Source organism: Toxoplasma gondii, chromosome X (genome assembly GCF_000006565.2).
Source record: "Toxoplasma gondii ME49 chromosome X, whole genome shotgun sequence".
In the NCBI taxonomy this organism is placed as follows: Eukaryota; Apicomplexa; class Conoidasida; order Eucoccidiorida; family Sarcocystidae; genus Toxoplasma; species Toxoplasma gondii.
The window spans coordinates 6,305,922-6,320,826 of NC_031478.1; the positions used below are offsets into that span (position 1 = coordinate 6,305,922).

The 14,905-nt window shown below is 53.3% G+C and overlaps 2 protein-coding genes across 2 annotated transcripts; one reads left to right on the forward strand and one right to left on the reverse strand.

Moving 5' to 3' along the window:
* Positions 1-54: 54 nt before the first annotated feature.
* On the forward strand, positions 55-3,838 carry TGME49_214480 (replication factor a protein 3 protein). The gene is made up of 4 exons (XM_018779648.1): positions 55-1,429; positions 1,714-1,826; positions 2,464-2,610; positions 2,754-3,838. The coding sequence occupies exons 1-4, from the start codon at positions 1,173-1,175 to the stop codon at positions 2,852-2,854; spliced, it is 618 nt and encodes a 205-aa protein (XP_018635735.1). The 5' UTR covers positions 55-1,172; the 3' UTR covers positions 2,855-3,838.
* A 766-nt stretch (positions 3,839-4,604) lies between these two features.
* TGME49_214490 (peptidase M16 inactive domain-containing protein) lies at positions 4,605-14,807 on the reverse strand. The gene is made up of 10 exons (XM_002370739.2): positions 14,130-14,807; positions 13,706-13,829; positions 12,965-13,054; positions 12,234-12,393; positions 10,891-11,705; positions 8,342-10,072; positions 7,719-7,834; positions 6,699-6,823; positions 6,113-6,344; positions 4,605-5,488 (listed from the first exon to the last, which is right to left on the reverse strand). The coding sequence occupies exons 1-10, from the start codon at positions 14,538-14,540 to the stop codon at positions 5,231-5,233; spliced, it is 4,062 nt and encodes a 1,353-aa protein (XP_002370780.1). The 5' UTR covers positions 14,541-14,807; the 3' UTR covers positions 4,605-5,230.
* Positions 14,808-14,905: the final 98 nt, after the last annotated feature.

Genomic DNA, 14,905 nt, shown 5'->3' on the forward strand with positions numbered 1-14,905 from the left:
CAACGAACTTGCCAGGTTGTCTCCGGTATTTTCCCACAGATTTCGGGGAAAAGAGAGGAAGCACACAAGTTGGTCGACCCGGTGGAGGCGCGTGGAGATGGAGTTGCGGTTTCGCAGTGGAAAAACTGTTCCAGTTGCACAAGGGACAAGCGGAGTCACTTCTCGGTCCACTGGAGAGGGTTCGTCGAAAAAAAGTGCAGGAGGGTGTCGCCTGTGTTCTGTCTGTGTCTCCGTTCTCGGACTGCTTAGCTTGAACGCAGATTTCATGAAAGAAGAAGCGTGTAGGCGTTGAATGTACCCCGACAGCCTGTGCGCCGTATTATCGTCAGAGGATCGATATCCCCTGACGTGGACTCTCGCTCTACCTCCGGTGTACATACACCTCAGGGACGTCGGTATCTTGGCGACATCGACCACAGATGTGACAACTTCTCTCGTTCGTCCCTTTTTGTGCACGGCGCCCTCGTTCTCTCGCGTTCTTGACTCTCGAACAGGCCAGCACCGCTCGGTTGTGTTTTCGTGACTTCCGCCTGATCTCCTTTTTCTCACACAACGGCTTCACTGCCACCGTTGTAAACAACACCTGTAGGTGATTGAGAGACGCAGCAAGTTGCTCTCGCCAACTACGGCGGGAACAACTCCTCCACTCGCGGCCCTCGCGGCGGCAAGCAAGATTCTTTCCTCACAGCGCTTTACTCGATTTAACTTGTACGAATGAGGACAACTAAGAATAGAACGGTATGCTTCTGAAGGTAACGGGTGCCGTCAATAAAAACATCGACCTTCCGTACCGACCCGCTTCTTTCTTTCTCTGAGCTGGGTCTGCGGGACTCTCTGCTGTCTCTGCTTCACCCTCGTGCTTTTCTCTTCTTTTTCCTCCTCTTTCGTTCTCGCTTCCCTTTGAGCGCCTCGCTGTATCGTCACCTCCCTCTTCTCTTCTTCGCTGTCCTTCGACACACCTTGGCGACGGTTCCTTCTGGATAACTCCCCGTAATCTCTTTTCCTCAGGTGCGACTCTTTCTCCTCTCCTGTTCCCCCTTTCCTGTTCTCCCTGTCCTCTTTCTCCTCTCCTCTTCCCCCTCTCCTCTCTCTCTCCTCTTCTTGTCATCTTTTGCGTCTGTCCCCTCGACGGTTGCCGACGTTCGCAGCTCCAGTCTTCCTGTGTCTCTGCAATGCCTTCTTGGCATGCCGTTCTGTCGCCTCTCTCGTCTGCCAGTTTTCTTTCGTTCGACGCTTTCTGCGGACTTTCCTCTCGGCTTCCGTCTGCTGTTCCAGGATTTCCCCTCTTCTTGATTCTCTCCCTCTCTGCTGCTTCTCCGCCCTGCCGCTGCTTCTCCACGATGTATGCCGGCATTGGTGACCCCTCCGGGGGATTTGGAGCTCCGGCGTATGAGAAGTACCCCCGTGGCGAGGAAACGAAGACCTATCGGTGAGTTTTTTTCCCCGAGTTCATCGCATTTGACGCATCCTGCCCTCGGGGGCTTCTCAGGCGCGTCTAGTCGCAGCACTCCTGGACACCACGGCGCGACGGTTTTACGGTTTGACCGCGCTGATTTCGAGAAACGAGCGGCCTCTGTCGCCCCTCGTGACGTTCCTGTCACCCTCTCGCTTCAAGTTCAGGCTTGGCCTTTTGCTCAATGCCGGAGAGTGGAAAGTTGTAGGACGAGCATTACTTTCAAGTAGATGTTCTTTTCTCCGTTTTCGTGTCGACAGGCTCGTCAATGGAAAGTTCCTGCCCCGCTACGTGAGTCAGCCAGTGCGACTCCTCGGCTTCCTCAAAAGCCTTGAAGAATCCGGATCTCGTCTTGTCTTCACAACCACCGATGGTGTGTCGCTGTCTTCTCTTGTTCACTCCCTCTTGTTCGTTGACTTTCATCGTCGTTTCTCTTTCTGCTTGTTCGGCTCCCTCTTCTGCTCTCTCTCCTTGCCACCGTTTCTCTGCAAGCTGCCTCCTTCCTTCTGCTCTCCTCGGTCTTCCTTCTCGCATCCATCTTGACACGCTCCTCCTCGAGGCCAGCCGGAGTTCTGTGTTTGTTTTCTCGGCTGTATTTCCGCACTGCTTCGTCTCTCGAGTCCCTGGGTGGAGGACGCAGTGGCGTTCTTTTCACGAGGATTGCTTTCTGTCTCTTTGTCGCTCTCCTGTTTTTTTCTGTTCGTCGTTCTTGTCTTCTGCTCTTCGCTGCTCCTCTGGCGCGTTTCTTTCAGAAGGCGCCTCTCCACCCTGTGCGCTCTGCTGCTCTTCCGGTCCCCTCTTCATTACATTTGCTTCGCAGATGGTGTTCTTTCTCTCTGTCGGTTCCTCGCTTCTCCATTTCCTCCTACTACCCCCTTTCTCTCCTGTCCTCTTTTCTCGCTTTTCGTACCCCCTTTCTCTCTGTATTTCCTCGGTTCCTGCCTTCTCTACTCGTGCGTCTCTCCAGCTTCTGCGTCTGCGTTTCCCTCCCTCTTTTTCGCTTGCCTCAGGAGTGACCGTGTCCTGCGCCTTGGCGTCCCCCTCTTCGGAGGATGCAGCGACCATGGACAAAGTTTTGGCCGTGTGCGGAATTGTCTCTGCTGCGTCTCCTCCGCTGCTCACAGACGCATTCTTCACCCCTCTGGGAAACGAGCTGAGTGAGTTTTCTCTCTTCGGAACGCGTGAAAAACAGCCGAACACACCTTTCACACGCGCATGCTTGCTCTCTCTTCTTCCCCACTAAGCGGTCTGTGTCTCCCTGTTATCAAATCATTTTCGCCCACTCTTCTTGTCTCTTCAGACTCAGAGCAGGCCGACGAGGTCGTCGCCCTGGCGCACCACGACTTCTTCTCTCCGTTCTACTCTGCCGCCACCGACGCCCCCGCTGGGCATCCGCACTGATTCGGCTTATATTCGGGCAGATGGGGTCGAGCGTGGCAGCACCGTCGAAAAGGCCGCAGAGGCTTCGTGACAGCGCAGAAGTTCCAGAAAACGCAAACGAGTACAAGGAAGCAGAGGAGAGAACATGGGGCTGAAGACTGCAGAAGAACGAAAAAAGCCTTTTAGTGGGTTCCGCTGAGTCGCGTTTGCAGAAGCGACAGTTTTTCTTGAACTGCGTAGACAAGGTAATATTACCTGTACCAGTATTGATTCTGCCTTCTGCGCTTGTAGCTCAATCTTCGGATAAATATGTATATGTATATATACAAGTAAATGAATCTGTGCTATGATGTTCCGGAACTCTTTCTCTTCGTTCTTGTTGAGTTCTGGATGAAGAGGAGCCCCATCTGCTGACTATCGAGAAAAGAGAGAAAACAAGAAATTTGAGACACGCGCCAACGGGAAGAGAGCCGGGAGGGTCTCCGAGCCCGTTTTTCTGCGTTTTATGTCACACAACTAACCTGGTCGTGAGTCCTCCACAACGCACAAACCGCCTGACTCTCTGCGCCATTGTCTGTCTGGTTTTTCTCCACCTTTCTGTCCCTCGTGTCTTTCCTTTTCCCCTGTCTCTCTAGTTCCACGGACAGACTTGTCTCGAAGAGAAACATGCCTCTGTGGTAACCCACAGATTTACAAGTCAATAGGTACACACACATCCATATATGTGTATACGTGTCAGGATGCACGTGTCGTCACAAGTAACTTATTCCTCGAATTCTGTCCCCTTTCATATATATATATATATATATATATGGATTCTGGGAGACGGGGGAAGACCACGCAAGTCTCCGAATTAGAAGCGTTTTCCTCCAAGGAAATTTCTTGCGGGTGGTTCGAGCTTCGGATGTACGAGAGAAAGACCTCAGTCCACGCGTCGTCCTCTCCTCTCGGAGACTGTATTTGAACAGCGGTGACCACGAAACTCCCGTATGGAGTGTCATTGCATTCCTGCCTCGAAATAAAGTGAAATCAAGACTTTCTTTTCTATCGCAAAAAGCGGAGGCAGAGACGTCTTTAGGTTCTGGCAGTCAAGAAACTTAGCCGCCGATGCCGCGTCAACAGACACTTGAAGAAAATGCAGATATTCGTTCCTAGAGCGAGCAAATCACGATCGGTCTAGCACATTTCCAATCGTGTGTCTTCGCTGCCACTGTCGATAGGATCGGCAACAACAAAATAGTTTTTCTCTCGAATGTAACCGATGACGAGCCACCTTCATGTCGTTCGTCACTGCTTGTACGAATCTACAAATGAGCCAAGTATTAAAGAAATTCATGTGCATTTCTAGTTACACATATACATACATACATTATTACATCTGCATAGATGTATATACATATGCATGTATATTGGCAGAGATATTTACTTTTTTTGTAGGAGTGTCTCGATGTAAGCCGAGAGACATGGGAACGCTTTACTCACCAACGCATACGCTCGCTCTGGAACCCGTTTTCGCCTGTTCATCCGAGAAGCGCGGTCGAGACCAGGCGTGTGAGAAACGGATAGAGGTCGACGAGAGTATACGAAGAATTCTACGTTTTTTATGAAATTATGTGTAAGCAGAAGTCTGCTAGTGCTCTGCGGTTTATCAAACGAAACGAACGGCGGGGTAATATGGTAATATCGTCGCTGCATTTATATACAAAGTCATCGGATCTGATAGCGTCGGGCGAATGCTAGACATCTGAGTAGCTCGCTACCAGAGCCGTGAACGCCGAGGCATCTGCATGCATACAATTGAGGTTTGTTCGCCTATAAGCCGAGACCCAGGAAACGCGGCATCGTTAACTCAGGGAGACTTATCGGGAGGAAGAAACACAGCACGTGGTAAAGGGCGAACCGCTCGGAACGGGTCTTGCACAAGGGCCGGCGGCGAGGACTCGCACCTCAGATCGGCTTATACTAGGAGTGACTACGCGTAACACAAAATCGTTGGTCAAGAAAAAAAACACACAGCAGCAGAGGCCGGCACCGAGCGGTGGCACATTGTCGATCCGGGGACCGGAAACGAGAAAGGATGGTCTTAATACGGAAACCCAAGTCAGCCTACGCTCATGCAAATGCAGAAAAACACATGAAAATTCTTCCACTAACATATGTATAGATAAATACTTATTCAGTATGCATGTATATATATATATATATACATATATACCCATACCCAAAGATGAATGTATATCAAGATACAGGCACACAGTCACATACATGTATATGTACAGAGAGGTGGAAGGACATAGGTATCGATTCAGAGGAACAGCGAAAGAAGAAGCTGGCAAGCTGAAAGACTCCGAAGATAGCGAAGGGAGGTGGCACCTGCTTTTCGACGTTCGCGCCTTCTTAATGGTGGCATTGAGCATCGTGTTCCCGTTCTCCGCCGCAGCATGCATCTTCGTCGTCTTCGTCGTCTCCTTCCTCTTCTTCGTCTTCGTCCTCGTCTTCGTCCTCGTCCTCTCCCTCCTCCTCATCCTCTTCTTCTTCTCCCAAGTCGCTGAGAGTGTCGCCTTCGCCGAGCTGCAGTTGTCGCAGCGTGTGCTCTGTATGCACGAGGGTGACTCTTACCCCTGCCGCCTCCAGATCTTTCACTGTTCCCTCAGCCTGCATTGAGCAAAGGAAATGTGCGTCGAGCGCGCAATTCGTGAAAGGACAAACGCAAAGATGATGCAGCTGGATTTAAGCTGAATCCTCCACTGTACCGAAAAGGAACACAAGAGCCACGTAGTCGCGCAGAGCTCGTATGCAGATCTCTCAGACGGGTTTGAACGGGCGATCCTCTGCTTCCTGGACTTCGGTGGCCGAGCGGCGTTTCGCCGAGTTTCTTCTCAACGTTCAGAGTCACACACACAGATATACATACTTTTTTCATACAGTTGTTCTTCGACAAATGGAAGTGCATATCTACACAGAGAACAAGGAAGGAACAAAGGTGTGCAGCAGCTTCTCAGGTGACTTTAACGGCAATGATAACGCATATTCGTTCGAGGTCTCTTGCAGACGCAGTTTCCTTGCTCTGTCTGTGCCTTCCCCTTTTTTCCTTTTCCACCCTACCGTGTACTCCATCTGTGCCACCTCACTCCTGTCTCTTCTTTCTCTCATCTCTACTACCTCTTGTCCCTCGTTTCTGTCTGTCTTTTCTACGGTGGTGCTCTCTCTTCCGTCGGGTGGCTGGCGACTCGGGTGTCGCTGTTCCCCGTCTGTCCTCTCTTCCGTTGCGCCTTTCACCTTTTTCTTGTTTGTCACGATGCACACGGTTCCGCCGACGCGCTCGCGCTCTTCGTCGGAGCCGGTCAAGGCGACCACGACGGAGTGCAGATACACCCGAGCAACTGCTTCGACTTCCTCGGCCGTCGTGTTCGCCACGGCGTCGAGCAGCCGCCGATTTTCGTCGCGCGTTTGTCCCCGCAGAGGCCAGATCAGGGACTGTGCCGCCTGGCAACTTTGCGTCTCTTCACGGCTGAAAAAAGAACAAACGGACAATCGCCTTCAACTCTCGACGCGGAAAGCCACACGTGCACTAAGCCTTCCCGTCCATGTCCATGCACATATATATATATATATATATATATGCATGCATACTCTGCATGCGTATAACTGCAAGTACATCTAAATACCGACATATGTAGAGACAGAGGTACAAATGTATGCGTAAATATGCACAGAGAGAGAGGTACACATGCATATGTGTGATCATATATAGAGATATACATATGCAGAGAGGCGTATCGGTTTTGCGACATATGCGTGTCTTCCAATGAAACAAAAAAGAACAGATGATGTAAGAACGATTCTCGTGTGGTGCCGGTCTGACCTAACGATTGAGAAGAGAGTTCCGCATTTGCCAGCAACGATTTCCTCGTCGGAAAAGATCCTCGTCCCTGATGCAATCGACGCTTGAACGCGAGAGCGGAATTCTTCCACGACGGCCTTCACGGCCTGCGGCGACAGACAGCCGAGAAAAAACAAAGGATACCAATGAATGGACCCTCAAACGTCGCTGCAGAGATGCGAGAGGAGATGCGGAGCTCGTCCGACAGAGACAGAGGGACTCTTCCTTGCTTTTACGACACAACGGCAGCTGAACGCTCACAAGGTAATCTTCACATAAACACCGAAACGCAGCGCCATAGAGCCACTCACGAAAGAATTCCACGCCGGCGAAGTGACAAACGCGAAGATCGTTTGGACTCCAAAGTCGGACGGTCGCATGGTTGACGCTGTGCGAAGGGTACGGTGACTTCTTTGCACCAACGCCACTCTACGTCTGTGACCTCTCTCACAAGTAAGCATAGATGTATATAGAAATATCGACGAGGAAATCAATGAACGGAAACGAATCTACACGTGTAAATGCTGCTCGGCACATCGAAAGATAGACGCCATGTTCGGTAGCGACAACGGGTTCTGCGAAACCACCTTTTGGATCCATGGAAAGGACATTCACCTACACATGACTCCACCCTCAGATTCTCTTGCATAGATCCAGCCGAGACGAGCACATGCACACAGGCACACGCGCGGCTTCGCGATACAAGAAAACTCAAGTACTTCGACCTCGAAACCTGCAGACCCACGGCACCCAAAACTACACGCCCGGAACGAACCTGCGCCGGCTCAAGTGTACGTAAACCACGACGTGCGTGATACATTTGCAAATATATACGTACATATATATATATATATATATATATATCATATGCATACATGCATATATATTTGTGTCTACATATGTGATCTAAGACACTGGTTCTCGGAGGCGGCGGGGGTGTGTGAGTCAGGTATAGGCTTCTAGGGGTTTGGAGTTCTCCATTTATCGCATCCGTTCACTCACAGCTGCAGGATTTGTCGCGGGAGAGAGGCGAAGAGTGAGCTGTCCCTGCCACGGGAAGTAGGCGAAGTCGCAGCCGTACGCAAATCCTGCGCCGCGGACTGTGCGGAAGAGGAGACCTGCAGAGGCGAAACGACAACGAAAGAATCGATACGGAAAAAACAACCTGAAGAAAGTCCCAGCCTCGAGACACAGTCACGCCAGGGGGAGCTACAGTCACTGGATTTCGCAAGCAACAGCGATTCGCGAGAGGCGCTCAGGAAGCCACACGAGCAGTCCAGTTTATATTCGCTGTTTCGGGATACTGGAGTGCGCATCCGTGTATAAACCGAGACCTACGCATGCAGCAGCCCAGGGGACGAAAAAAGAGACGTCGAGAAGAATGAGACAGAAACGCTTCCACTACTGTTCGAGACTCCATTACTCAAACATATACACATACCCTTCTACACAGAAGCAAATCTCTAAGACTCTCTATCCTAAACACACCCTGATGTACACAGATGTATAAACCAAAGATATATATATATATATATATATATACATGGCGTATGCAGGAAGTACATGTAAACACCCGTTCACATGCATGTATTTTGGAGCGTTGTTGAATGCGGCATTGCACGGACCTTCCATCATGGAGCAGCACTCGGCCATGACCATGATGGCGGCCAGGTCTTTGTTTTTTTCTCCATAGCCGACAGGACCCTTGACGGAGACGAGAACGTGTCCGGCGTCGCTGCTGCCAATGCCGCATGCAATTCGCGTTTCTTCTTCCTGCATTTTCCCCCTGCCACTCTGCGTCTCTGGCTCCGCGAAAACGTTGTCGCACGCTGACGGCCGCACCCCGAGAACCTTGGCAATCGCAGCAAATTTCTTTTTCTTTCCCCAGGGCTCCTTGTCCTTCTCAGTCTCGCCGTCCGGCGTCTTCTCGTTCAATCGACTCTCCGTCTTCTCGTGCTTCTCGCCTGCGAGCGGCAGATCGAGCAGCATCGGGCGGGCGGCGAGGAGCGCTTGGAGGTCTCTCCACGGTTTCTCCCAACCTGCGGGGAGTTGCGCGACATCCGCGACTATGTGAACTCCGAACGCGAGCTGTTGGAAGAGGTGTCTGTACACCGTAATGAGGGTCTGGGTCGCATGCGCCAGGTCCTTCTGCATGCGCTTCATGGTGGCGAGCTGCTGCCCCCAGCCACAGGAGTTGGGCACGGCGCCGCGGCGGTACCGCAGGCTGGTTTCCAGTTGCTGCACGAGGAACTTCGCGGACCGCTTCTTCCGGACCAGCTGCTTCAGGTGTCGCTTGAGGTGTACGGACACCCGCGCGGCCTCGATCTGCAGGCCGCAGAGCACGCCGAAGAGTAGCGCCGTCGCCTGGAAGTACCGGTCCACAGGCGCCGTGATGGAGAGCGAGAACAGGTCGTACATGAGCGACGCAGAGCCTGCGCCAGCGCCACTCTCTGCGTGGAATCCAAGACCTGCTGATGACGAAGTCGCGTGCTCAAACACCAGCCGCGTCAACTGCTCGTAGGAGACTCGCACGTACCCCGCCACGTCCACAGCGTTTTGCCTCTCAGTCGCCACACATTCTCCCGCGTTCGATGAAGAACCAGCAGAGGAACAAGGAGAGCAAGAAGGTTGTACGTGAAGGACTTCAGCGAGTGCAGCAGGAAACAGGACGTCGCATTCGAAGACGAGATCTGCGAGGAGAAGCAGAGCTCGGCGTTCGTGCGGCGAGAGGTTCTCGGGGATGCGCGACAAAAGTTTTATCTGGACAAACTCCGTCGCTTGCGCATCGAGTTGGACAGGGAAAGGCAGACGCGAAAGCACGTCTTCTCCGCGCTTCTTCGCTTCCTCCCCTCCCGTCTGACAGGTCGTCTCTCCACCTCGCTTTGCATCTCCTTTTTCCTTCCTCTCCTCTCTCGTTCCTTCGCGCAGTTCTTCTTCGTCCCGTGGGTCGTCGAAGTTTGACAGCGGGGCCTTGTCGGGCAAGACAACTTTGTCGATGCTGGCGACAGGCACAGAGAGGAGCACATCCTTCGGGGGTGGCTGCTTCTGCTGAACTTTGATTTCTTCCACAGTCGCCGCGAGCTTCGCGAGCTGCGCTTCGCCGACGGACTCCCTGAGCCGCGCCTCGCGCGCCTGGTCCTCTGCATGCAGTTTGCTCGCCAGCGACGTGCTGGGGTAGCAGGCGACCCCCGCGGGGAAAGCCGAGCTCGAATTGAGGAACCAGCGACGAAGCTCGCCCCGCCAAAACGTTTCGGGCTGCTCGGCGAGCGAGTTGACGACACCAGCAAGGTTCAGGAAACTCTGCAAGTCCTCTGCGTGCCTGTGGTTCACGATGTACTCGTTCAGAAGCTCCGCCACTGCAGACGAGAAGAAACGCCGCGACAGAAGTCGTGAAGTGAAACAAGCCAGGCAGCGAAGCCTTCCAGTCAGACCGGACTGTCGGCCGCCGGAGCTCTCGAGCTCTCCGCTGTTCGGTCTATCACACGTTCTTCATAAATATGTAGAGTTTTAAGTATAAATGTAGATTTACACATATGTCTGTGCACATTCGCCTGCATGTACATATTTACATCTCTATCTATATGTAGATGTCTACGTAAATGCGTATGTGCACATTCGTATTGATAGAAATATATAGGTAAGTGAATGCGTAGACGAACGTGTGGTTGTATGAATGAACAGCCGCATGTGTGTCTGTGCAGATGCACATGAATTCGGATGCCTGGGAGTTTGCGCAACCGTGTCGCTCGGCCCTCAGCCGCCTCCCTCTGGGCGTATGCAGATCGGAAGCTGTCCCTCTACAGACTGAAGCAGAGAGCCGCCGCAGAGACGCAGCAGCGCATTCCCTCAGAACCACTCACGCAGACTTGCAGCCTCTCCGCTCTTGGCCACCCTCGCGAATTTCCCTCTCGAGGAGACAAGACAGTTGTGTGTTCTCTATCTCAGGCAGTCGCAAAGAAAGCACTGGAGACGAAGTCAAACAGGACAGCGCCAGATGAAGGCAGCGTGGCGGACACGGGTCAGAGGCTGTCACAGGAAGAGAACTGTCGATTCCCCGCCATGCAGAGCTGTTCCACTGAACTGCCTGCGGAGCTGCGGATTTCTAGCGTGACGCAGATGCCTTTTGGACTCGAACAACAAACAAAAAAAGTCGAGGAATCCCTTAGTGTCGTACTTGTGTCGTGAGGATTGGTTTCCAGCGCGCGGTAGAACTGGAGGAGTTCTCGTCTCAACAGCATGCGCAAGCGAGCTAAATCGAGAGGTCCCTCTGCTTCCCTAGCAATTATTTCTTGAATGCGTTTCCCGACGGCTTCCAGCTCTCTGTTCTCCGCGAGCCTCTCCTCCTCCGCCTTGTCTTCCTCGCGCTTCTGCTTCTTGCACGCGTTCTCCCGCGTCTCCTTCTCGCTCTCCCTCTCCCCGCCACGTCTCCCCTCGAGCCTCACGTCTGCGGCTTCGAGGAAGAAGGACGTTTCTCGGAAGTTCTCGGAGGAGAAGTCGACGGTTGCGCAGACCGGGTCGTCGCACTGAACGAGTTCGCGCTGCAGCGGAGCGACGTTGCCTTCAGACAAGTAACTTCCCAAGATGTCCACCACCTCTCTGCCTAGCGCGTCTTTCCATGCCGGGCCTCGCCAGGCCAGCGCCACTCGCCCGCTCTCGGCGTCATCTGCAGGGAAGTACACTCGATGGAACGCCGGAGAAGAAGACTGAGGAGAAGAAGGAGACGCAGGGAGACGGACATTGCGATCGTCGGTCCAGGGGCGCTCGCCAGAGAAAGCGAGAGGTCTCTCGCCGTGCTCGGGAGGGCCTACGGCTTTCGCGATCTGCGCATCTAGTTCTGGACAGGCGGAGAGAGCAGGAGGCGCCGGCAGCGTTTTCGCCTCCTCGATCTGCTTTATCGAACGCCTCACAGTGTCGAGCAGCGATGTCGCCTCCACCAGACCCGTCACAATCAACGACAAGTTGCTCCACTTGTAAAAGTTCTTGTGATATCTGGAGAGCAAGACGAAGGCGTGAACGGCGCAGACGTGCAGACGGTGCAGAAGAGTCCCCCCGTTAGACAAAAGGCGCGTATCCGTTTCATCTTGAGAAAAATAATTTAGTATTTCGACAGAAAGGCATTCACCCCTAGCTTCAACGAAGCACTGAAACGACTCTCTCCGTCGTCCACATGGACGCGAACTCAGGGACCGACATGCAGGTCGACGTGCTCGAACTTTCGCGGGAGGCAGGCACCGTATAAAGACGGCGGACCCATCCCTTGGACAGACTGGGGAAGAAAGAGACTTTCGCGCCGCCAGCGACACATGCCAAACGAGAAAAGCAGGAAGACGGCCACAGAAAGAGACACGCGGAGGAAAGAAGAAAATGCGAGGGCACGAGAGGCAACGGAGAGGAAAAACGCGCCTGACCGAAGGGCATCAGCGACAGTTACGGAGCCAGGGGAGCTTCTGAAACAAGTTGAAAAATGGTCCCCTGCGGTGGAGACGAAACCTGACTTTTGCCAAGGAGGCCACCTACTCGCGAACGCGTGCATTGGACGTGCGGCGAATCTGCTCCATGAGACCTCCCGTCTCGTAGCGGTAGCCGCTGTCTCCTGGATAGACAAGTTCGACGAGCTTGCGATAGAGGACCGAAGACGCCTGTCTCTCTCGCGCCTCCATCTCAGAGTACACGACCCCTGTCACGAAGGAGGAAGGAAAACAAAAAAGAGACACTCCCCAGCGTCTTCATACCTGTGGCCTCGATCGCAGGCAGCTTCCAGGAAAAAGAGCTAGAGAGACAGAGACAGTCGGATGGAGAAAGAGAGAAACGGACATCTGCTCATAAAACACGCAGCGATACCCGCGAGCGGAGACAGCCAGAAGAGGAGACAGCCAGAAGAGGAGACAGACCGTCGGCATCGGTGAAGAACGCTCAAGCATGTAGAGACAGAGTGACAGAGCGGGAGACGCGACTCAGACAGACCAGCTTCTCGATATCGCAACAGAAATATCTACGCATTGTATGCGTAGAGATACACTTTCACACAAACGGATTTGCAATGTTGTAGAAAGAGTATCGGAGACCTAATTGCCGACACCAGGAGGCTACGAGCGTGCCTGTCTCTGTGTTGCGATGGATGAACGTCTGTCCCTCATAGAGGTCCTGAGGGGAAACTGTTGCGTTCGAATGCTTCCAGCTTCGCCTTCGGTGAAAGCGAAAAACGCAGAGCAAGAAGAGTCAGGAAAAAAAGAAACGGTCTCCCTCACCTGCACTTCCTGCGTTCTGCGTCAAATGGTGGACCTCGGTCTTGAACGCGTTGTCGTGAAGAGTCGGAATCATCAGATGGTCGAGATACACTGAGAACGAAGAGAACAGAAACCAGAACACAGATATGCATGCGCGCGAACAGCCAATAATAAACGCATGTACGTATATATCTGTATGCATTGGCAAACATACACACAGACATGTGTACTCCCAGCACTCATCACGAACTTGGTTGTCTGCATCTCACAGCTGCACATGGAAAATGCGAAGGAAGAACGAAGCCAACACACCTGCGAATGGAGAGACTGCAACATCCAATTCACATACATGCATACATGTATACGTTGGCATATGTGCGACTCCAAGAATGAACGCTTATGTGGCTGTAGGGCAAGCGAGATTTGCACATGGCTGTGTAGGGATGTTCCTTTGCGTAACTTTCTGGGGACGTCAGACTGCCTTGACTGTTTCGTTGCATTGATTCGCAGGTTGTCTTGCTGTGCGTGAGTTACGAGGCGCACGACGACGCGCGCCAACACTCGCAAATGTCCTGCATGCGCCGCGTGGTACTTGAACTCTAAACCGTAGGAGGGCGTTTCGGTTCAGGCCCCTCCCGGGGCTGAGCAGTCTCGCCTGTCTCGGCTGGTGGAGACGCACGCGGCTCTGTTCTCTGCGGGGACCGGCCAATAGACGGATGCACTTTCTCGTTTGCCCCTGTTCGTCGGTCTCTCCTTTCTCACCAGGCAGGAGATTCAGCAGGCCTTCGCTGCCGGCAGTGGTGAGAGTGTACGTCGTGTGGTCGGTCGCGGTCCACGCATTTGTGCCTTGCGAGAGACAGCGATTCGCGAGGAAGTCCAGAACGCCCTGAACAGACAGAATAGGAAACGAGGGAGAAGGGTGTCGCTGTCGCCGGAGAGAGAGAGGAACAGCGAGAAGGAAAACGGAACAGAAAGATCGCGGACAGGTGGTTTGCGCGGCCGCAGACGAAACGGCGCAGAGGGAGGCGACGGAGCAAAGGAGAAGAGATCAAGCAGGACGCAAGAAGAGAGGAAACGAACGCACAGGAGGAACGCAGAAGAGGCATAGAAAGACGAATGAGAGGAAGACGGAAAGAGATGGCCGCCAGGAGCGAGAAGAAAGAAGAGAGAGCAGAGGTGGGATTACCTTGTAGGGGAAGCGTCGACTTCCGAGGAAGACGAGATGTTCGAGTGTGTGAGGAAGACCTTCATCCGTATGAGCTTCCGTGGGTAGTGTGGCGTAGAGATTGCAGAGGGGAGAAGCGATGCGACAGAGGAGGACGCGCACACCCGTCTGCATGCATTTCCACTCGCGAATGCAAATCGTTTTCAAAGAAAAGTGCTGAACCAACTGGAAGCCGAGCGCCTCCGCCGAGTTGCCCCCTTCTCCCTCGGCCTTCGCAGACCCCCGGCACACGCAACACGGTGTACATACACTCGGAGTCGCGGGACGCAGCGCGGCATCTTCGCCGGCTCCAGAGACAGCCGCTGGAGAGACAACAGCTGAGAGGTCGACGACCTCGGAGGAGGTCGGCGACTCTTGCGGAGACAGTGCCATCTTGGAGATGCAGACGGAAAGTGTGCGGCGCAGGAAGGGAGGAAAAGTGAAAGACGGGAGGGAGGAGCGGGAAGAAGAGGCGGGAGAGATCGGAAGATTCACCGGAGACGCGAAAGAACTCCCGAGTGTGTCCTGAGTCTGTTCACAGGAGACGGGTTCGACCGATTTTGCGCGAGACAGGCTAGAGGGAGGACAATGACGAAGCCGAGGGTGTCTCGACAGCAGACTATGTCTCGAGTTTCTTGCAGAAAGTCAAAACTGGCGAAGGAAGAAGGCGAAGGAGATGCGGGGAAGCAGGAGAGGCCTCAAAACTTGAGGACGCTCCAGACCTTTTTGCCGTGCATGCACATACAGAGACTCTGGAC